General features: G+C 44.2%; 1 protein-coding gene across 11 annotated transcripts in view; it reads left to right on the top strand.

Moving 5' to 3' along the window:
* Positions 1-24,864, top strand: part of DCDC2C (doublecortin domain containing 2C) — a 5,988,712-nt gene that overhangs the window by 1,026,552 nt on the left and 4,937,296 nt on the right. For all 11 annotated transcript variants that reach the window (XM_078647857.1, XM_078647853.1, XM_078647855.1 and 8 more), the window contains one exon: positions 17,064-17,246. In XM_078647857.1, coding sequence (XP_078503983.1) covers positions 17,064-17,246 — 183 coding nt within the window. The remainder of the gene's footprint in view (positions 1-17,063; positions 17,247-24,864) is intronic.

Genomic DNA, 24,864 nt, shown 5'->3' with positions numbered 1-24,864 from the left:
GCCCCAGAGATGTCTACTGGGTGTCGCTTTCCCCCATAGTGAAAGAACATCCTCCCTACCATCCTCAATTCCCCCCGTGTCATCACCAAAAGGACAGATCTCATAGGCCAAAAAGTCCCTCAAGAAAAAACAAATAGATGCCGCCACCACTTCCACCCCACCACCCCTCAACCCCCAACCGGTACGCAACCAAAACATGAACGAAAAACCATAACATGGTCGGAGCGCAAGGCGAGCACGTCCCCACATCGACCAGGGGGAACCACGGGTCTTGGGACCCGGTTCACGCCCCATCGTAACAAGGTCTCAACAAGGAATCATCGTAGCAGTGGGAACACTCACATGTACCCCCATGGCCACAGCCATGACACAGCAGAGAGCACGAGGACTGCAACGGCTCAAGCAGTCACTCCAGCCAGAAAAAGCGCCCTCCCCATCCCCCCAACATAGACAGAAAGAGAGCCTAAGGCTCCAATAGTCAACACTCAAAGCGATTAATCTCCTCATAGTCATTACAAAGAGTCTAGCCCCATCACTTAAAGACTAGAAAGTGGCAGTCCGGGGGCTGACGCTGCTGAGAAGGGCCAAACACAGAGTCACTTCCATGAGAGTCCCGAAGCCCTTGGAACCTCCATACCATAGGTGCACTGGTGCAGTTCAGAGCAGGATCCCTCCGTAGGGCCCAGGCGACACACAGCATTGGGACCCCACTGCAGTCGACATCAAAGTCTTCCCCTCCTCGAGCTCGGTTCCCAGGCGGGGGCGGATGAATCCCCCTGCGAGGCGTCTCCGGACGGTTCAGGCGATGGGCCCCCCTCTTCGGATGGAAGGCCCAGAAGAACCTGTCAGTCTCTCAGGTCAGTGATGTGCCTCCGCTTGTTATGGTACTCGAAACTGAGTCCAAAGGGGTATGTCCAGCGGTACAGGATGCCGTCGGTAAGGAGCTTAGTAGCGATAGGCCTCAACGTCTGCCTGCGCGCCAACGTAGAAGGGCGACACCCTGATATATAGCACAAGCGTAGTTTTGAAAGGAGATGGAGTCCTTTGCCCTCCCCACCTGCATACCCTTCCTTGACCTTATAGGAATGGAACTTTGCCAGCACGTCACGCGGCCGCCGTTGATCACTGTTCTGTGGATGGCCCACTCTATGCACCCTATCGAGCTTGATCTTAAGTTTCTGAGGGCTCAGAATTTCTGCGAACAACCCCTCTACAAATGCTTCTATGTCGGGCCCTTCTGCTCCTTCCTCCAGGTCCCTAATTTGTATGTTCTCTCTTCCGCCTTCAACTGCGTCAGCTATAGCTGTTCCTTAAGTGCTTGGATAGCATCGAGACGTTCTCCAGCCAATTGTTTGTGTTCTTGATGCTGCGCCTCCAAATCTAGGACTCTTGTGCCCACCGAGTCCACATCTTGTTGTAGGGAGGACAGGCGTTCAGACAGATCCGCCCGTAACTGGTCTATGGACGAATTAATATTGTGACATAACTCGGCACAAAGCTCCGTCTTAAAGTCTTTAAGCATGGACGATAAGTCTGCTTTCGAGAGGACCATGGTCGTCTTGTCGGTGTCCCCTCAGAGCGCCGGGCGTTTGTCGGTCGTGGTGAAGAAGTCTGACACCCTACTGGTCCCCTTAGTCGTGTTCTCATCTTCGGCGGCATAAGGAGAGGACATCTCCAGGCCCTTCTGCGTCGCCCCCCGAGGCTGTGTCGCAGGCTCAGGAGGTGTTAGGCTCGAAGATCCTCCCGGTGCTTGGCTATACCTTTAGAAACTGACGTGGGCCCTCTCTACATCAATCCCAGAGTCGATCGTCTCGGTGGGCAGGAGGAGCTATGCGCCTTCAGCGGGTAGATGGTTCACCCTCCTGGCCCCCTGTCGCAGCTTAAGGAAAGGAAGGCGCCGCATCTTTCACCGCCGCCACCCATCCGCCATCTTGTCCTCGGGTCCCCGGCCGGGAGTCAAAGGCTGCATGTAGGGGCCTCCCAGGACCGCAGAGAGCCGCCAAAGTTCCGCTGCTGATGCCTCACATCCTCCGACACCCGTGGATATGGGTGGAAGGTGATTCCGCTGGGAGATGCCGCCAATAGTCCCTGCTAGATAGCACGCGAACCGGGAGCCGATGCAGAGTATATCTGCTCGGCCATCTTGCCCGGCCACGCCCCCCCTTATATGATTTTTATGGACAGAAATACCGCCAACTAAAATCAAGTCCAGTGTACCAACACCCCAAAAGAAAAGGTCACGAACACCGATCCGCTCATGGACAGGAAGAGCGGGATTCCATACTGCTCCAACCTACTCATAATTAGGGCCTTAGAGAGAAATATAGACTGTAGAAAATCTGAATGCCCCTTTGTTAATTTTTAACCTAGAACTATGAGGCAAATATAAAAAAATTAAAGTGAAAAAACAGGGTTACAGGTATATGTATGCCAGCCCAGCGCCTTTTCCTCCTAAACCAGTCCTCACTGGTAAGGTAATGGCTAATCTTCTCCAAAGAAGGTTGTTCTTTACATCAATTTAATTGAACCATTAAAATTCCTGTATCTATCTTAACACTTAATTCATTTAGATATAATGTCCCAATAATATTATGCCATTTGAATAGCCCTGTAGTCTTCTTTTGGTCCAAAATTAACAGTTAACACATGTTTTAGAGGAAAACCTTTCTCAAGACTGCAAATGGTACAAAGAATATATACAAAATAATTAACCTACACCATTGTGTATATGTTAAAATTACACTTTTCATTTTTAAACATGATCCCCATATAATCTCCTGTCATTTCCCACCATTTTTTGTAAAGGAAATGACAGATGAAAAAAACAAGTAAGTGGCCATCAGAATTTACTGTTTTTCACATGTAGATAATAAAATAAAGGAACCTTAGTTTCTACTTTGCTATAGTATGACCTATTATCAGAAAAAAGGAAACAAAGAAGAAAAGTGAAAAAAAAAGAAAAAGAGAAAAGGTGAAAGAAAAAGAAGAAAAACATCATGAGAAAGAAAAAACAAAAAGGTCAAAGGAAAAGCATAGAAAATGTAAAGAAAAAATTGTAAGGGCTGTTGTCCTTTCAATTTATCATTTACATTTAATTTGAAATCGTATTTAATCTATTTCGCTTTCAAAACTTTAATAAAATAGTAATTTCTCTTCAAAAACCTTTTTAAAGCCTATGATATGTTTAGACTATCTCATTGTTTAAAACTTTTGTATTTTTATCTACAATGTCAATGCAATCTAGCTCTAGCACACATTCCTACAGCTGCATGACATTATGCTATACTTAACTTGCTTATATCTACTTACAACAATTTGTGTCATATTAAAATCCATTTTCTTAATCCATAATCATCCTCCATCATTCTGATAGAGGTGATCCCCATATGTGCACAAACTAATTTCTCCCAATATCAGTATCTCACAAGAACATTATAGACTTGTACCTTTTAATCAATGCAGTGTAAATGTCCTCCATTTGTGTGATTTCTTAAATATTTGTTGGTCATTAGCCCGATTATTGGTATCTAAAAATAAGTGTACAATTTTTAGCACTTATGTGTGGTATGATTTATCAAAATCTACTTAACCCTAAAGACTTCTGAACTTATTCTGATGTTGTAATAATTTACTTCTTTATTATCTAGAATATAGCTTAGGAACATATGTCTAAAATTACACATACAAACTTGAACATTTGTATTTTTAAATTGTTTCATCAAAAAAAGTGTAATATCACTAGTTCTTTTAAATATGTATCCAGAACCCCTTTTATATTTAATGTGGAGATTCAACGGCAACTCCACACGGCTGCTCATTGACAGGCCCGCTATAGTAATCTGAGCACCATCTTCATTTCCCTTAAGTAATTATTTTGAAAAGCTCCGCAGACAGCCACCTTGCAGCGCTACCCAGAAGTCCACAATGTATAATATATATATATTTTTTTATAAAATCATTTTTATTGGCATTTTTGAAAAAGTACAGTACATTAGCATCAGTATCATTTAGAATGTATGTCATCCATTTAACTTCTTGTCATGAAATAGAATGGCATCATATTGAGCGCCCCCCTGACGGTTCCAGAATTGGTAAAGTTGACGTGGATCGATAGGTGAGGCGAATTCTGTGTTCAGGCAAGGTAGATTGCGATCTGTACTGGAAGTCGGGCTTTGCTCTCATTGTCAGCCCTATGCTAAAAATAGTGGTAAGTGCCAGCTAATGATGTAAACTGGAACAAACTAGGGAGACATAACTGGGATACACTGTTTCATATATTGCACCACTTGGTATGGACCGCCTGATTACTGCATTATGGCTAGGTCTCTGATTGTGCATGAGCGGGGGGAGGGTCCTGGAGTGTCACATGAAGAGTAATGCGCGTATCGCCCATGTTTTGCCGTCAACCTTGACCCACCTAGAATCTATTCCACCTGAGGTCTACTCTAAGTTTCCACGGGCTCCCCTGTACCACGGGGGAGCAGATAGCATGGGACTCTGGTGCATCTGATATTTCCTGCACAAGGGAATGGAGTAACATAGCCTGTGGCATAGATATAGGATGTTTGCGGGCTCATTTAACCTCTTCAGACCGGAGTACCTATTCCTCTGCTGTGCACCACTTCTTGACTGCTCCCACCCATGCCGCTAGGGTAGGACCCTCCGGCGCCTTCCAATGCATCGCTATGCATTGCTTGGCCAGAAGGAGCACCAGGGACACAAAACGCGTCTCAACTTTCAAACTCTTGCGACTTTTTCTAATACCCAGGATGCAGGCCTCCCATGTGTGTATGTCTGGAAGCCCCATGACTGCAAGGAGGGCGGCGTGGATTGTGGCCCAATTGACGCGGAGCGATGGACAGTCCCAAAACATGTGTTTAAAAGAGGGGTTAGGTTCTGGGCATCTGGGGCAAGAGAAGGATCCATCTGGATAATATTGCTGAAGCTTTTCCGGGGTGAGGTATGCGTGGTGCAGAATGTGCAATTGTATGTTTTTGAAGCAGTAGTTGCGGGGTACCTTTTTAGGGAATTCTAGGGCATGAGCCTATTCTTTGTCATGGAGTGGTCTGTGGAATTCAGTTTCCCATTTCTCCCGGAGAAGTGCAAGGGTGGGTGGGTTAAGGGCCCGTATTGCTTTGTATATCCAGGTGATCAAGTGTCGTCCCGGGCCCTTCTGTAATAGGGCATGAATTACTGAGTGTGTAGGGGGTTCAGTGTCTATCGTGTGCCACACTTTGCAACAGTTTCTGAGCAGTTGTAAATGCAAAAGGAATTGTTCCCTAGGGAGGTCCATCTCATCCGCCAATACTGCAAAGGTCTGCAGTTGTCCATTGAGATAGTGTGCCTGCGTCCGTCAGTGAGCGCTCCGTCCATGTGTGGAGCATCCACTCTGTGTAGTGTGCCCGACCCCTGGGGAATCCCACCAACGGCAGGATGGTGGAGTTCATAGGTGCGGTGCGGTAAGTCCTCAACATGTGATACCAAAAATAGAAGAGACAATGTTTCCAAAGACTACAAATCACTTTTAATCAATTTCAATCTGTGTTCCCAGGGATACAGATAAATCAAAGAAGAGGATATTTAGAAAAGAAACTTAGGTCGAGGCAGATCTTTTGGAATGACAAACTCAAGACTGTCCAAATGGTCCAAATTCAGATGGCAAACATTTTACTTTAATTTATACAGTAACTTGTGAGCAATGAAGATCAACTGATTTATATATTTTTTTTATAAATAAAGATACTAAGGGAATGAATAGCTTATTACCATGTTTTGCTAATTTTTATTTGATTTTAATATTTTTTAATATTATGGAAGAACGTATAGACAGACAGATCTAACTAAACTTGAGGTTATGGCCTATATGTGTATTGATGACAATATAGTGTAAGACTTCAGATGGTGGAGCAGCATAGGAATTAATTGGAGTTTGATCTACTACCGTAGTTTATGCCCCGTTTTGACATCTTCTGATTTTTTTTTTAGATGATACTGATATGATTGGGCTGAAAGTAATAAGAAATGGCTAGTACATTGTGATCATGTACATATTAACATTGGAAAATAGAAGCTTAATTCATTGGTAATGATTTTAGAATGTGCTTAAAATATGTATTAAGAATGCGTACTGTATAGAAACTACATTGTAGTTAAAATTAGCGAAGAAATGTGAAGCTTATATTGACCCTTCAGAGGTTATCACAAGCAAGATGTAGGTTTGACCCTATATGAAAAAATGTTTGATGAATAAAAACAACGCACGTCCTCACAACATTTTTAAATAAGTTCACATTTATATGGTATCGCTTATGCTTGAAACAAGAAAACAATATTGGCTTTAATTTACAAAATATTTTCACTTTGGGGAGAAATTAAGTATTTCGCTTTATGAAGGTGGATCCTTTTAACGTAAAGCATTGACTGTTGTGTAGCACATAGCTAGTGTGGAGCGGTTATCATTTGGAAAAAGTAGGTTTGATTCTTCTTTAAACAATTCATATCCATAAGGTATCCTTTATGCTTGAAAAATTAAACAACTTGGTCCTTAATTTATATAATATGTTAACCATCAGGATTTGGGTGTATTATATGATATGGCTATGGGGCCTTACCATGGTATACACGATCAAAAACTATTTTAGGGTCCAGTCAGGCTCGTTTGTATCTCCTTTGCTCAAACCTGGGTAGCTGTGATTTTGAGCAGCAAGGTTTGACAAAGGAACTTTGTGTAAAGCATTGAACAAAAGCAAACAAATAAATTAGAAAGTCACACAACAAGAAAGAGATACAACAACAATTTATAAAAATAGTGCATATTTTTATAGATCATTTTTAGAGACTTTGATGCTAAGAATCCACCATAGGATTCTGGAGGTACAGATCTTTGAACATACAAATACTTTAAGATCCAACTTCAGACAAACATTCTTCAACAAAAAGTTGTAAAGAGTTAGTTTGGCAACTGCAGCCCGGCTTAGGTGATCAAATGATAGGATGGAGGTCTAGGAGGGCAGAGAGGATTCTTTCACCTGTTCCTGTCCACCGTACGGTTTTTAAGGCATGTTCGAAACTTTATATGATGAGCGGCATACATTATAATTACGTGGTCCTGATTCTCAGGATGCAGGTTAGAAAATGCTTAAGGATGCTCCGGTTATGGTACTGTCAAACGGGGGTGACTTTTTGGTGCTTTCTTGATCCATGAGTGCTGTGGAGTGACTTGGCCACAGAGATCAGGGTCTATTGAAGTCCTCTTGGTTGCAGTAAATGGCCAGCCAATCCTGGGCTACTGGTGTCCCTGCACCGCAGTAGGGGCAAAATCCCATGGTGGGGGCTTGTGCCCCTCTTAGTTAGCGAATCTGGTTTTTGATGGCACTCTTGTGTCTAGTGGGCTTGAGTGCAACTTTTCACCTTCAGGGATTGATCACTTTGTATGTCCTGCGGCCGCTAGCACCAAAACTTCTGCAGTGGCTACCAACTTGCCAGTTTGGGCTTCTTCAGCTCTTCTTGTCCCTGGAGCTGGCTCCAGGGGACCACCCACCTGATCCTTTGAGTCACTGCTATGATTCCCCATAAAATATTGTTAAACATATAAAAGCAGGGTTTCCACTTTTCCTTAATAAATCCAAGCTGTCTGACAATGATGAGGTTTATCCTTTATGAGTAAATGTTTATTAGTGTTTTTTAGAATTAGACTATACAGAAAATTAATGTGATTAATAATATTCCTGGGAACACCAAATTAAATTGTTTAAGAGTGATTCAAAGTCTTTGGGAATGGTTTACTTTTTATTTGTATAGTTGTAGTATCACATGTTAATGACTTCCCATAGTGCTGCATGGCAAGCGTTTGGCAGACTTTTCAGAATAACTACTTAAGAGGAATAAAAATTATGCTCAGATTACTAGAGAGAGCCCATCAATGAATTAAGCTGCAACCGCGTAGAGTTGCCAGTGAGTCGCCACAATAACAATGAAAGGGGTTCTAGATACATAATGAAAGATCTAATAATGTTACTTTTTTATATTTATGAAACAATTTAAAAATACAAGTGGTCAAGTTTGTGTATGTAATTTTAGATATATGTTCATAATATTGATTGTAGGTAACAAAGAAGTGTATAAAAACAAAATAATTTCAGAATAAGTACCAAAGTCTTTGGGATTAACTGGATTTTGTTAAACTATACCTCAAAGAGAGCTAAAGATTGTACACTTAATTTTGGATATCAATAATTGAGCATGGCGAAACAAATATGGAACGTTTTTATTTGAGAAACCACACAAATGGAGGACATTTAAACTGCATCGAGTGAAAGGTATGAGTTTATAATGTTCATGTGATATAATTATAATAGGAAAAGTCGTTTTTACATACTCGGGGTTCACCTACATCAGGGTGATGTTAATCAAAAAACTATTTTATAGGGATACAGGCAAAAAATATATGATCCTATAATTTTATGTGTGACAATCACAAGGGGAGAAATTAATTTGTGCCCAAATGGGGATCATCTTTATCCGAGTGATGCAGGATTATATGAATGTAAAAGCAATATCAATAATATACAATTTAATGGAATGGAATGTAAGAAAGTTAAGTATTTGAATAATATTAATGACCTGTAGGAATGTGTGGTAGAACTAGATGGCATTGAAATTGTAGATAAAAATGCAAATGTTTTAAACAATGAGAAACAAATAACATATCGCAGGCTTTTTAAAAGTAATGACTATTTTATCTATTCATTGCAATGGTAACAGCTTGAATAGTAATTGTACTTCAATGTCTCTGAGAAGCTGAAAAAGCAACAGTTTATCTTATTCTTTTCTCCTTTTTCTCTATTTATTTTACCTTTTTGTTTTTTTCCTTATTTGTTTCTTCTTACTTTCACCATTTTGGTTTTCTTCGGAGTATTCAATCTTTTTTTCTTCTGTTTTCTTCTTTTTCTTGTTCAGATAATAGATGATACTATAACATAAGGTAGAAACGGAAGTTATTTTCTTTCATTCTGTACACCTCAAAATATGTAGATTGTGATGGGTACTTGCTTTTTTTGTCATTTCTAATTTCCCAAATGAGCCACACAGGGAAATCACAGGAGACTATATGGAGATCATGTTAAAAAAATATTGTATAATTTTAAGATGTACACAGTGGTATATGTTAATTATTTATTATATATTCGTTGTGTTATTTGTAGCCTTAAGAAACGGGGTTCCCCTATAAACACATTTTGGCTATGTGCTTTGAACTAATACAAAACATAAAGGAGTTTTCAAATTATATAATACTATTAGGATATTATATCTAAATGAATCAAGAGTGATAAAAGAGATAGAGGAATTTCAATGGTTCAATTTAAATATTAATAAGAGAAACCTCCTTTGGTAGAAGATTAGTCATCTAACCTATATATTTGTAGAAATATGTATGCTTCTTTTATTTTACTACCAGAAAGCCAATAAGACACAGCACGGAAAACCAATATCACATTCTAACAGGGTTAAAGCTATTTCTGCTGTATTACATGGACCTCCGTCCACAAGTCTGCAAAACTCTCAAGTGTGACAAGCATCCTTGTGCAATGTATTTGGTTGGTCTCACAAGGTTTCTCTTTAAGTTTCGGCCCACTCCGATCTTTTGTTATTGATTTACATTGTTGAGGGTAGAGCTTACTTTTATATTTACTGCACATAAGTATAAACAAAGAAAGTACGATGGCGAAAAAAAAAAGTTATTTTTAAACCTGATTTTCCAGTGTGTTTTAGCAAAATTCATGAACGACCTGCCTTCTCTCCCAGCGGTGTCAATTTCAGATTGAAAGGAAGATACTTAGGAATTCAACTACAGCTCGCATGTTAGAGTTTCAGAGAGAATCAGCCTAAAGACTCTCTATGCCTACCTGGCCATTTACCATTACTTGCCTTTAAAAAAATAAAATAAAATAACAGGTTGTAATTTTAAAATAAGTCTTGGTATTTTAGCTCACAAAGCTCCTGTATCATGTTTCATTTTTGGTTAAAATTTAAAAAGATAGCTTCTTTCATAAACTTTGTATCAGGTTTCTGCACTCAGGAGAGGTTCAGTACGGTGATCTAAATTGGGTTTTTGGCCTCTGGCAGTGTTGGGTCTAGACACTGCAAAAAAACATTCAGTGGAATTTTGACAAAATAACATGGTTTAAGACTTTCTGTGAAAGTAAGTATTTTTAGTGATCATGAGATCACCAAGAGAATGAGACACTATTCCAGAGAGTTGGAACCAGTACAGTCAAAATCCACCTACATTTTTTGTCTGGAAAATTAATACATGCAGTGAATGGCCAAGAGAAAGGATGCATTGAGGCTGTTTATCCTTTAGAGACTGCAAACCAGATCTGGTAATATCTATGTGGAGTAACCTATTTTATGCCAGGACCAGAGGCTCGGATTATGCTTTCACTTCCTCCACTTTATTACACAACAGCCATATTAAAGTGTTAAACAAACCACATTTCCCAGAAACCACAGGGAAATTGGTAAAATTGAACAACAGACAACCTAGTCCGGCTAGTGCCATCATCCATTTAGGTGCCAGGATCCTACATATAGTCCCTTTTCTCTGTCCTGGAAATCCTGTTTTTTTGCTGCTCACAACCAAGCTAAGTACCGTTTTTTCTTTCCTCTTGGCAAATGGTGTAATTTTGAATTGATGCCTTGTTGGGTGTGAGTGTTTGTGCGTTGAAGGACTGCTTTTGCGCTCCTATGCGATAGTGACATTCCCTTCATTGTCACAGTGTGGTGTTGCCCTCCAACTGCTAGATTTCTGTCAGGATCCAGAATTGATGACCACTTGCCTGTGCCTCTGCCTGCCCCTGGAGAGTGACGCCCTTGCTTTAAGAGGGACTGTACAGGTTGTGAAGCCTGCGCTTATCTCTGGATGCCCTGTGCATAGCCCAGGGTAGGTTTGCTTGATATTCGTACGTCCCTGGAAGTCTGTAGTGTTCCTTGCAGGTTTACCTGCATTGAGGGGACACGCTCCCAGGTGGCATAGTTTGCCCTTAATGTTTTTATTTTGCCAGGGAGAGTAGTATCGCCTGTGCTTGGACCCCTCAGTGATTGTGACTCTGCCCAGTATTGATTCGCTGGTCCCCCTCAGCATTTATAACTGCAGTTTACTGACACTGCTTGGAGGCTTTTTCTTTGTTCAGCTCATGTCATTACGCAACAGGTAGTAGTGCCTGATAATATTACGCCTGTATATTATTGAGTGAAGTACCCTATTCACCCTATGGCTGTGAGTATGTAGGAGAATGGGGACATGCAGTTGAACGCGGATCCCCTAGTCCAGTTACCTTGGGACGATGACTTTTATGATGCACTAGATGCATCAATCTACAGGGTGGAGGCAATGGTCCTCATGGAGCAACACCAGGTGCAGCAAATTGCGCTGGAATCGCTTAGTGGGCCCAAACCCCGACTGATGCAACCCCCAACCCACTTGACTAAGGCCCAGCCCCTAGACGACCAGCCTGCCCCAGGCAGATGCCCGTGGGAGGAAGGGGGTGGATCATGATGCCTATGCCTGTTTGCGTGAGGCATTTCTGTCCCAAAACCAGTCTCTCACTGTGCCTTTTGACGCAGCTCCCCTGCCAAAGGCGTCTCCAACCTCTATGCAGGCCAATCAGCCCAGGAATGATGTCCATGGCGACACAGATGAGTAACCTGGCCCCTCCGGGCCTTGGCACTCTTCCCCTACACCCTTGCGTATTGAGATGAGGGGTCTGATATGCTCAACTCTGAGCAGATCCTCCATCCTGGCTCGCCCGAATGTACATCTTCCGCAAACGTAGCATACTATATGGCTATCAGAATAAGAACCCCGATGGAGAAGAATGCCCTAGTCACCTCAGGACGTAATGCCCTTGTGCCGTGATGGTCCGCAAGGTAGCTCAACCCTGGAGCTGGACCCCAGGATAGCCACCTTTTTAGCAAAATTCATTAAAGATCTGAAGATGGGAATTGCCTGATTCTGTTGGGCATGCCAGGATAACCACTTGGATGCCCTTGACCCCATAATCCTGATTCTGGATATGGTAGAGGATGCCAAAGCTTCAGGATCCCTCATTTTCCGATAGGCTCTCCGATTGTACTCAGCGCAGTCGTATTCCTGGGTAACACCAACTTGTGCTGTCTACTGAGCGGAGATTTTCTTTTCTCATCAAAGTAGATCCCAAGTTGAGGGATTTGGCAGATTCAAAAGCGCGGGTGGTGGCCCAAGCTGGGATTTTTGTTAGCCTTTTAATAAAGAGATCGGAAAATTAGTGAATACTTTTTAATTTTTAGACAAGGCCTTGTCTTCTATTAAAACAGGTGTTCCCCATCCGAGTTTTCAGTGGGGCCGCTTGAGGTAGGGGCCGCTCGACCAGCCAGTCCTTCCAACATCCCAGAAGACCAGGCTCCAGGCAGTCCCAAGACCATGCCCGCCATGGCAATTTCAACTCGACCCACGGCAGGCGGTCAAGAGGTGGAGGTTTCAGAGATGCCAACCCTACCTTGAATCCTGGAAAGTGTGCTGCTTCTTTCCTCTTAAGAGTTGTGGATCGGCTGGCACATATTGCCCATGTTTGGGGGACACTCACGAATGATGATTGGGTCCTGTGGACTGCACAGGTTTTCCACATAGAGTTCTTCGGACTCCCATGTCAGAAGGCATGTCCCAGGCCTATTCTGTTTTCAAGGCACAAAACAGAGTTCGTGGTTGCAGAGGTTGCCTCACACCCGGAGAAAGGAGCTGGGTTTCATCAGCAATATGTCTTAGTAGACACGGCGGACGGAGGTCAGCGACCAGTGTAAAACCTACGCAAGCTCAACGAGTGGTTGATTTACTGCCATTTCAAAATGGAGATTAATCCATGCATTGGATTCTCCAATCGGGCTTGAAAGACATGTACCTGGCCATTCCGATCTCACCTCCCCACAGGAAGTTCCTACAGTTTGCCTGTCGCCAGCAAATACTCCACTTAACAACTCTATCTTTCGGTCATTTCTCCGCTCTTTGGTGCTTCATAAAGGTGCTCAAGCCCGTTGTGGAGTACCTTCCAGTGCAGGGAATTCGCCTTATTGTGTATCTCGACAATATGCTCCTTTTGGCACAAGATCCTCAGCATTTGGTGCTGCAATTGCAGCAGACGGTTGAACTTTTGTGGAGTCATGGGTTTGTGATAAATGTTAAAAATATCCCTTCTGGTACATTCCCAGAGGGCAACCTTCCTGGGTTTCTTCATAGATTCCACCAAAGCCACTATCGGCCTTCCGTCTTGGAAGATATCCAAGATCCGGCATGAACGCTGCAGAACATGGGCCAGTAGAGGATTTCCTTACGGCAAATCGCACGACTAGTAGGTCTCTTTTTGTCTTCCATCCAGGCCATATTTTCTGGACCATTGCATTATTGGGTATTGCAGAGATTGAGGGCAGACACTTACAGAGGGGTCTCACTTATTCTCAGTCAGTTGTCTTGACTGATGAGGCGCAGAAAGGTATCCGCAGGTAGCTTTTCCACATGGAGCTATGGAATAGGAGAGCAATTTTGGATCAGTCGCAGACTTTATTATAGAATATGATGCCCGGAGGTCAGGCTCGGGTGCTCGGTGTGAAATTTGTTTTTACAGGAGGGTCGTGGTCTCTCGAGGAGCAGGCTATGCACGTCAACTGTGTGGAGCTTCTGGCGGGATCCTTTACGGTCCAGTGTTAGACCAGGGACAGGATTTAGTCATGTGTCCTTCTCCAAATGAACAATATTTTGTCCGTCACATACATAAATCACATAGATGGTACCCGCTCAAAGGTTTTCTTCGATCTGGCAATACATTTTTGGTAGTTCTGCCTCAACCACCAGATATCTGTGACAGTGGAGTACCTCCCTGGTCCAGAGAACCAGGTGACGGACTGGCATTCTCATCATTTTCAACATTCCAGCTAACAGAAGCTACATCCAGAAGTTTTTGCCATGATCCAAGCTCAGTGGGATCCTTTTCAGTGGATCTTTTTATCTCCAGACTGGATCATCAGTTACCCCGGTTCTTCAGTTGGAGACCGGATGCTCTATCATCTGCCATGAATGCGTATGTGGAGGACTGGGGGAAGAAATTAGCATACACGTTTACCCTATTTGCAATGATCACAAGAGCTTCGCTCAGATCAGACGGTAACATGTGGAGGTTGTTCTCATCGACCCGATTTGGAAGTTGCAAGTATGGTTTCCAGTTCTTCTGGAATTTTCTTGAGATTTTCCAATCTGTCGCCCCTGGTTTCCAGAACTTCTTCTCAACCCGGATTGGAGTCTGCATCAGATGGTGCTGGATGGGTTCTTACGCCTGATGGCTTGGAGGATTACTGGAATATATGGTCAGCCGGAGGCCTTCTGTCGCATGTTGAAGAGTTCTTGTCCAAGGCTTGGTCTGACAGTATGATCAAGAGATACAGATCAGCTTAAGCGCGATGGCGTTTTTGGTGTGTGCGACAGGGTTGTGATCCTGTGGGCGCTGAGGTACTTCAGATCCTGAATTGTCTGCCCAGCCAGCCCCAACAGGCTTGGCCTATCGCTCCATCAACACCTTCTGTTCAGCAATATCGGCCGGCCATGTACCCGTAGATGATTCCACGGTGGGGTAACATCCTTTTGTGTGCCGATTGCTTAAGGGTATCAGGTTATCCCTTCAAACAGAGCCACTGTATGTGGAACTTTGGGATGGTAATAATGTGCTCAACCTTTTCTACTCTTGCAAACCTAATGGTGTCTTTCGGGTAAAGAGTTTTCGGCAAAGCTGGCAATGCTTCTCCCGTTTGATATTGTGTAGAAGGGTTTCTGATGGAAGTGGATATCACTGTAAGAAAAGTTTCTCCTAAGGGGGTGTGTTTTAGAATTAGTTGGCGTACTATATATCACACATGGGGTTATTGAGTTTCGAGCATTGCCTGAGTCGCCTAAGCAATGCGTGGTGCAGTGTTTAAACGCCTATGAGGAGATGTCAGCAGACTCTAGGCCTCCAGGGACAGACAGCTCCTTATTGCTCTCCAGAAACCTCACAAGGCAGTTTCGTTCCCCCACTATTGCATGCTGGGTGGGTTGGGTAATGGAGGAGGTTGGTGTAGACCTCAAGATTTTTGGAGCCCATTCCACAAAAGGGGCTTTGGCCTCCAAGGCTTTCTTTCTAGGCGCACGACTTGAGGACATTATGAATTTGGCTGATTGGTCCTCAGATTCTGCCTTTTAAGAGGTTCTATTTTAAGCCCATTTTGGATATGGCTTATTTGATGGTAAGTAAGCTTAATCTAGCATAATCCGAGCCTTCGGTCCTGACAGAGAATGACAAATTTCCATTTAACGTAACAGAATGTTTCAATTTTTTAAGTATTATCCCATCTGCGGATACCTGATCTGGGAAACCCTTCCCATGGCAGTATGTAATACGTTTCTGATGTATGTTTTTATGCAGTGTGTTTCTAGCTTCTTGATATTGACTGTTGAAAGTTGTTCTCTGCTCTTGAATGTTCTAATGCACACTTAATTGCTTAGTCATTCCTTTAGAGTCAAATTCTAGTGGTAATTTCACTTCTTTAATTGCAGGCGTAGATCCTGGAAAGCAAGATGTGTTGGAAAAGAACAATGGTGTGACTCGCAATATGAAAAAGGATTTCCAGGGCAGAGACAAGGGACTATATGAAGAAACCTGACACCGGATTGGATGATGGCACTTGCTAGAATATTTTGTCTGTTAGTTTTGGCCAATTTCCCTGTGGTTTCTGGTAAAAGTGGTTTGTTTAATACTTTAATATGACTGCTGTGTAATAAAGTGGGGAAAGTGTAAACCCAACCCTTGCCTCCGACTTCTTAATAGAATCAAAACTTACCGTTATGTTAGCTAGGACATTTTTAATTATAGATGTAAGTTTTCCTGAAAAAAGTGCTTCAGCCATTCCTTGTTTGTACTATCAATAGCAAAAACATAAATGTATGTATTCCTTCATTGTTTTTTAAGAAGTTATTATATCATGAACCACAAGGGTTACCCTTCATAAGTTATTACATCATGAATACAAGGCATAATATTAAGTGATTTACAACAAGAGGCTGAGGCAGAGCACCCTGCTCCTATTTCTTGATCAGGAACTGTATGTAAGAAGTAAATTTCCTTGTATTCACATTCTTCAGTGCACAAGTCAGAAGGGTCAACCTCTTACCCCCATACAGAAGCAAACTCCCTACAAATGTTATCAAACATTTGACTCAGCACAGTCAATTCTTCTGTCACTTTTAGTATTTCATCAGACAGTCTCAATTTTTTTTTACAATATGTCAAATACTGCTGAGACTCTTTCTTCTTAATTGTAATAAACGACTCCTTTATTGAAGAATATGCTCTTTTTAAAAAAATCATCTTCTTGTGCCAAAGCATTTCGTCCATATGGACTTCTTCAGGGGGTTCAAATCCACTCCTGAAACAAAGGTTAACTGCGAGGTATCCCAATATCCTATTACAGATGCCACACCTTTCAGTCTTTCTTTTCCCTTTAACCATAATGTTTTAAATTCAGTTTTTATTTTCCTAAGTCCGTATACATTAGCAGTCTTCCACTCAGAAAGTTAAAATATTCAGTGTATAATCAAACCCATCCCCAGCGTTAGACAATCAGTATCAGTATCAGTATTTGACATTTAAAAAAAAAATGTTTTGGACTTTCTGATGAAATACTAAAAGTGACAGAAGAATTAACTGTGCTGAGTCAAAAGCTTGATAAAACAAGTCATAATGTTCAATTACATATTTCTAGTGGACTCAGAAAAAGTTTATATGTTTTTTTGCCCACTACTATGCCATGTCATTATGCTGAGCGTTTGTGATCGTTACACCTATTGCTGCTCTTCGCTAATAAGTTTAACGTATTTAAACATCTTATTAACCTTTTATGAAAATCAATTAATCACAATAATAGCTCACTAAGACTTTATTTGATGTATGACACTAGCTTTAAATGATATTGATTGAATTGATTCACATATATTACTTTTTGCCCAGGTTCCGGCTAATGTTATTCATGAAGAGGATATACCAGTTCAATCCGAAGAAGAAACCCTTTGTCCAATGTACAATGAGGAAAAAACAGTTCATGGTGGTCAAGCTTCTCATAATTTACTCCACCTTAAGGAGGAAAGGGGAGCCAATGAAGATTTTGACAAAATAAAATATTCTAAAGTCAAGGTAGGTGACAATATAAATGCAAACTTCTGATACATAACCCGTCCGATGACATATAAAATAACCTGGCACACTACTTGAGAATACTATCTTGCTTCCATTGATGTTCAGACATGTGTTATAATTAATATACATATTGGGGAAAACGGAAAGGAAAAGAAAAATCTTTATAACTGGGCATAAAAGCATGAAACGTAATAGAAATGCAAACTCCAATTTGGCTTTACATTGAATAGAATGCAGTCAGACTATAGCTCAGGTACCCTTCCAGGTGGTAGAACTATTAGCCAATGTTCTTGGATGGAAGTTGAGAATAGCTGAGAATACCATCTTGTTTCCATTGATGTTCAGACATGTGTTATAATTAATATGCATATTGGGGAAAACGGAAAGGAAAATAAAAATCCGTATAACTGAGCATAAAAGCATGAACCGTTAAAGAATTTCAAACTCCAATTTGGCTTTACATTGAATAGAATGAAGTCAGACTATAGCTCAGATACCCTTCCAGGTGGTAGAATTATAAGCCAATGTTCTTTGATGGAACAATTCAAAAATACTCCTGCAGAGAGAGAGAGATTTTGGATCAAACGTCTTGACACTATGCCCCCACGAGTGCTCAATGACAAAATTGACATGAGTTATTTTCTTTGAATTGGCTTCATACAACACTAACATTTTATTAAGTAGTTTTTTCTTTACTGATGTGATTATTCACATTCATAACTTAGAGTGCAGCAACAGGTTATTTTTTATACATGAGGTTGATCCAATCATAATGTCATGTTGATGTACTGATTTAACATTGCTGTGGTTACCAAACTGAATAGTCAGCATGTGCCAGATTAATGATTCATGTCTGATTATAGCATTTGTAATATGCATAATTAACATTGAAAGAACACGAGTGGTGTATGGTGGCATTGGTTTCTGACTTTCTTTTTTTGTAGATTTTATATTTTAGAGTTGCACACTGTACTCCTAGCTTCTGGAGACATTAGACAGGGGTACGGTTTGACTTCAGTGATTTAGTGTTTTTTTGTATTGGGTGAGCATCAATGTCAGGAACATCATATCATTTTTATTAGTATTGTTTTGATCTGTTTCTTAAAACACCATGGACAAACATTTTTGGGCCTTGCAGTACTTTGTTCTAAAATGTCATGGGTATACAGTATTAGATGATTTTGAGTATCTCATACTGTTTATTTACAGACACTTTGTCCCACAAATATGGTGCTGGAGTTCGTTCTAGTGAGTGCGTATAACTAGTAGTCTCATCTTATACGAAAGACTTAGAATACACATCAGAGCGAGTCTATCAAGAAGCATATTGGAATCCCTTCACGCTGTTTGTTACAGGTATTTATTGAGAGGTGCAGAGTTGACTTGCGTGATTCCTTAGTGGTCTCATATGTGTGTATTATAAGGTATTTGTTCTATTTTTGAAAGTAAGAAGATATTTTTTGACGGGAGCATTGCTCTTTGAGTCTCAGTGGTTCCCCTTCAATACAAGGTCCCAGATGGTCCAGTTAGGCTTAGTTCAACCTGCCTGAGAGGGATGCATGTTTCATGGTAAATATGCATGCGTACAGGTTACCTATATTTTCAGAGTTGCATATTGGTTTCTTTTAAACAGCTTGCAATCTATGTCTGCATCTGTAGATTGTCGTGCCTTACTGCAGTTGGAACTAGTGAGTAATTTTTCAGTCTTAGTCTAATTTTACACTCAGCATCTTGATGTACATTGACTGGATGTTAGACCTGGCACCATTGGTGTAGGTCCTCTTGCCCTTTTGCTCTTCCTGTCTTGTATGTTGGCTGGATGTCTGTCTTGTATGTTGGCTGGGTGCCGTGCCACTGCCAATCAGAGCCACAGCACGAATGCTCCCTGTATATAAATGACTGTGTGACTAAGGATAACTCTAATGCTTACATCTGTGTAGCCTGTTTGTTAAGGATTACTTTCTATCACCCTATCCAGCCCTAGGAACCCAATAGGAACTTCGATTTTGATATGTTTATGCTCAGGCCAGTGTGGGCCACCTTTTAGTAAGGACCGTTTAGGTGCCACATGTTGTGAAATTTCCTGAAAACACGGTAGTTTCTTGCCTAAAGCTTTACTGCAGGCTGGTGCGAGTATGTGTATTGGCCGTCTGGTTTTGGAGCAACAGGGCCAGCTGGGCCAGACCTGGCTTGAGAGAGAAATCGTTATTCCAAGCGTTGGGAGGGGTGACTCTTTAATCCGAGCAGGGCTCTGCCTGACAAGGTGAATGATGGCTCCGTCTCCCACTGGGTGTCTGATAGCAGACCCCCTCACTCTGAAAGGGCAGGATGTTGCCTCGTAAACCAAGTTCTCCCCAACCCCACCGAACTGGTTCTGACAGGAGTCAGTGATTTGCAACCTTCGAGAACAAAGATTTTTAAGGTATAAAATGCCACGCTGGAACTTTGGCCAAGTGTGTTCCTTCTGAATGTCAAAACGAAACTCAGTCCGAGTAAACAGAGGAAAGGACTTTGCAACTTTCATCAAGGTTGCCGAAGAAACTACACGAGGGCCTAAATCGAGAGCGCCTTCTGTAGAAGTCTCAAGGACATTAAACTTCACCCCGTCAGCCGTCGGAATTCCTGTGCGAGGAGTTCTGCTTGCAGGTGAGGTCTCCGTTGAGAAATCCGGAGCCTCTCGTTCTACTGTGAGGACCTCACACTGGGCACTTCTGAACTTTTCCTAAACCTGTGCGTGCCGCTGCAGAAAAGAGAGAGCTGCCGCCGCTGAGAGCCTGCCTGAATCGGAATTGAGACTTTCTAAACTTTGGCTGTACCTGTGTGTGCCGCTGCAGCTAAGAAGAGGGCTGCCACTGCTGAGAGCCCGCCTAAATCTGTATCTTCAAACCTTTCGCTGGATCGGTGTGGGCAGCTGCAGCTGAGAGAGAGCTGCTGCCGCTGAGGGCCCACCAGAATCTGCACCTTCGGACCTTCTGCTGAATCTGCGTTGACCGATGCAGTTGAGATAGAGCTGTGGCCGCTGAGCGTCCACTGTGGTGCCCGCCTGGTCGAGACCATCCTTTGTTGTGCGGGCCGCCGCAGCTGAGAGAGAGCTGCTGTCACTTAGTGCCCACACCCTCTGACACTTTGCCTCATCGTGATTTGTCCCGTGGGCCGCCGCAGCCAAGAGAGAGCTGTAGCTGCAGAGTGCCCACACCCTTTGCTACTGTGCATCATTGTGATTTGTCCTGTGGGCTGCCGCAGCCAAGAGAGTGATATAGCCGCTGAGTGCCCACACCCTTTGCTACTGTGCATCATCATGATTTGTCTTGTGGGCCGCCGCAGCCACGAGAGAGCTTTAGCCGCTGAGTGCCCACACGCTTTGCTACTGTGCATTATCGTTATTTGTCCCGTGGGCCGCCGCAACCAAGAGAGAGCTGTAGCCGCTGAGTGCCCACACCCTGTGCTACTTTGCATCCTTATAATTTGCCCCGCGGGCCGCCGCAGCTAAGAGGGAGCTGTGGCCACTGAGCGCCCGCACCATTGACAACTTTGCATCCTTGGTATTTGTCCTGTGGGCCGCCACAGCTAAGAAAGAGCTGCTGCCGCTGTGAGCCCACGTGGAGCTGCACAACGAGAGTCAACGCCACCACCAGCCCGGGCGGCTGCAGCCGTGCGCTACTGCCACTGAGCGCCTGCCTGTCCCTGAGTGCCCGAATCAATGCACGCTGAGGACCTCAGCCTTCAAGACTTGTGGTCACTGGGAGTCCGTCTGTGCACGTCTCTGCTTTTTCGCAAAGCTGCATGCTGTATCCCCTGCATGCTGTATCCCTTTCCAACGACAGGTATCTGGTGGGCAACGGGTCGCGTTGGCCCGACCCTGAAATCAGTCAGTGTCATGCTTTGGTGAATACGTTGTTGTTTCTTTGAGTCCCTACAGGTTGACGTGAATTGTAGTTGTTGAAACGCTATGAGTTAAACTGTTAGATAAAGATATAATTGTTCTATATCTACCTGAGTTGTGTACTTTTGTGTTGTCACTACTGCCTTATTGTACGTGGCCATAAACGCTTCACACACTGCCTCTGAGATAGGCCTAGACGTTGTCAAAGGGAGTGACTCACTTGCCCTGACTTAGGAAGAAGGGTCCCTATTTGGTCAGTGGCGCCAGCCAGGGCCAACTAGAGACCCCCATTTCTAGCCTTGGCAGGCAGCGGTGGGATCAGGACTTGACTTTATGATCCACGTACAATAACTGGTAAACACCACTGGTGAGTGTAGACCACGCGCAGCCACAACATTTATTTTATTGTTTGGTTGGTTGTCTTAGTAGTGACTTGTTGATAGCAGCCATAAGTACTGCTAGTAGAGGAAGGCCAACGTCCAATCCTTCGGAGGATCTCACCTTTGAGGAGGAATTATTAGATACCTATACAGCCAGACAGCTGAAGTCATTTTGTAAGCAATTTGCAGTCCCTGTGATCAGCCTCTCTAGGAAGGAGGAGCACCAGAATGCGCTAAAGGCCTGGTGGGAAGCTAGAGAGTCTGCCGGGGATGAGGTTGAGAACGCTGGAAGTCTGCCGGATTATGCAGTAGAGGTGGGTGGGGATAGAACACACTCCAATCCAGGTACTAGTGTATCCCAAAGGAGCCTGACCCCAGAAGAGCTGGAGGACAGGGAGAGGGATAGGAGGCATAGTTTGGAGATGGCTAAATTGGAAGGTCAGAAGGACCTTGAGAGTAAGAAGTTAGACATTGAGAAGAATCAATTGTCAATTGAACTTGAGAAAATAAAAGTGGAGCATGAGAGAATGTTGAGGGAGATAGAGATCAGGGCGTGGAGTGTCCCGGTCTCCCCCTCTGGTGGCACCATACCTTTAGTAACTCCTGAGAGTAGAGTTTATAGTCCTCAAGATATTATTTAGGATTTTCACAAGAGTGAGAATATTGGGAAATGGTTTGCCGCATATGAGATAGCAATGGTGTCCCACAGGGTCCCTGAGAAGGATTGGGGAGCGGGGTTGTGGGGATGCTTTGTGAGTGATGGAAGGGATCCCCAGTTGGACCTGCCTGAGGAGAGCAGGATGGTGCATGCCCATATGAAGGACGCTTTGTTGACCCATTATGGCTTGACCCCAGAAATGTGCAGGCAGATGTTTAGAACCTGTAAGAAGTTAGAGGGTACCACATGGGTTGAATAGGTATCTTATTTCTGAAGAGAAATGGATCGCTGGATGAACGGTAGCAAGTTGAAAACTTTTGAGCAGTTGTACGATTTGTTTGCATGGGAACATTTTTCTAGTAACTGTTTTCCAGTGCTATGCCAGCACCAGATTATTACCAAGCTGACTAATCCTAGGAAGCTTGCTGAGGAGGCGGACCTCAGGGTGGGCACCCGGGTCTGCAAAGGTTTTGTGGGAGACTTCGCCAGAGGTGTGCAGGATCCCCAGCAGAGAAGTGGGGGGGACAAGGGTTAGCCGAGGTAGTTCCAGAAATTGCCCCAAAGTAATTCCCCAGGGAAGCAAGCCTCCCCTTGAGAAGAAGCCAGTGTCCCCGACCGGTAGGCCAGTTCAGAGGGGACCACTTACTTGTTTCAAGTGTGGTCAAGTGGGCCACCGATATTATGATCCCCAGTGTCCCCAGAGGGACCCCAATGCATCCCCTCATACACCTCACCATGCACCATTCCGTCAAATTGCCAGTGTAGCTCTGGGGGGGAGGAGATGGAGGTCCAAGGTGGGTGGGATCCCGTTGAGTTGACCCTTGGATCGCTAGGAAACTTTGAGAAGGTCCCTAACCCCACACTGCCGAATAACACTAAGAAGTACCGGCAGTGGGTGACCATCAATGGCCATTGGGTGGAGGCTCTCAGAGACACGGGAGCTAGTGTGACTGCTGTCAGCTCCAGTTTGGTGTCCAAAGAACAGATTGTCCCCCATGCGTTCTGTCCCGTAGTGTCAGCAGACAACTCAAAGAGCCAGCGTGAGGTAGCTCAGGTTCCCTTCGAGTGGGGGGTGAGTCTCAGTAACTCTTAAAGTGGCTGTGAGGCCCGCCATGCCTGTAGACTGTTGGCAATGATCTAGAGAACTCCCCGTGGGCTACGGTGGAGAGAAAGTCCCATTTAGAAATGTTGGGACTGCCAGAGTGGGCGTGTGCAACCACTCGGTCCATGACAGCTCAGAAGGGTGTGCAGGAGGGCCTGGAGCCTGAAATTATGGCCCAGGTCCCTGCCTTAAAGAGAAGGGGTAGGGGGCGCCGGAAACCGCCCCCCACGGTTCCCACGGTCTCGGAGGGAGCAGACCCTGAGGGGGATGCCCTGGAACCTAAAGGGGAACAAGTGGCTGAACTGCGAGACCTACCCGAGCTGACCCATTGGCAGCAGGAAGGGGGGCCCTACGGGGAGGAGTTATTAGAGCAACATAGAACCTGTCCTTCTCTAGAGGGAGTGCGGCGACAGGCCGCCGCCCAGGCAGCTGGTGATGAGACAGGGTCACATTGGATCTATTGGGAGAATTACCTCCTTTACAGCGAGCCTAAGGTTGCTAAGCCTGGATCAGCCCGTGTGCTTGTGGTACCCAAGCGCTTTAGGACCTTCCTAATGAGGTTGGCTCATGATGTGCCTTTGGCCGGACATCTGGGGCAGACCAAGACCTTTGAGAGGCTGGTCACCCACTGCTATTTGCCCCAGATGCGCAGGAGCTCAGATGCTCACTGCAAGATGTGTGAGACTTGCCAGGCAAGTGGGAAGAGTGGGGGGAAGGTTAAGGCCCCACTGAAGCCCTTCCCTGTTGTGAGTACCCCATTTGATAGAGCGGGCATTGATATTGTAGGGCCTCTGGATCCCAAGACAGCCATGGGCAACAGGTTCATCCTGGTCTTGGTGGACCATGCCACCTGGTACCCTGAGGCCATCCCGCTCAGGACGGTGACGGCCCCGTGGTTGGATGGGCACTGATGGGGATTTTCTCCTGCGTGGGATTCCCCAGAGAGGTGGTGTCCGATAGGGGGATCTATTTCATCTCCAAGTACATGAAGTCTCTGTGGGAGGAGTGTGGGGTAACAATTAAGTTCACCACTCCTTACCATCCCCAGGGTAATGGGCTGGTTGAGGGGTTCAACCGGACCCTTAAGGGCATGATTATGGGCCTAGGTGAGCCCATGAGGCGTAAGTGGGATGTCCTCTTGCCATGCCTGTTGTTTGCCTACCGTGAGGTGCCACAGAAGTCCTTAGGGTTCAGTCCCTTTGAGCTGCTCAATGGTCACCGGGTCAGATGGCCTCTGAGTCTGGTCAAGGAAGGCTGGGAACAATCTCCCAGGAAACCTCCCCAGGATGTGTTCAGTTACATGCTGGCCTTCAGAAACCAGACTCCGCGTTTCAGGAACCTTGCTGAGGCAAACCTGGAAGCCAGCCAGGATGGGATGAAACACTGTCGCTATCAGAATACCACTCTGATCGAGTTTCAGCCTGGATAGAAGGTCTGGGTCATGACCCCAGTGGAGCCCTATGCGCTCCAGGATAGGTGGATCCTTTGAGGTGGTGGAGCGCAATAGTCCTGTTACCTACATGGTGGACTTGCAGTCTCCCAGGCACCTCTTGTGGGTCCTACATGTTAACTGTTTGAAGCCCCACTTTGAG

The sequence above is a fragment of the Lissotriton helveticus genome, chromosome 6, assembly GCF_964261635.1.
Source record: "Lissotriton helveticus chromosome 6, aLisHel1.1, whole genome shotgun sequence".
Classification (NCBI taxonomy): Eukaryota; Metazoa; Chordata; class Amphibia; order Caudata; family Salamandridae; genus Lissotriton; species Lissotriton helveticus.
Note: the sequence above shows the minus strand (reverse complement) of the source record. Positions and strands in the feature narration are given on the sequence as shown.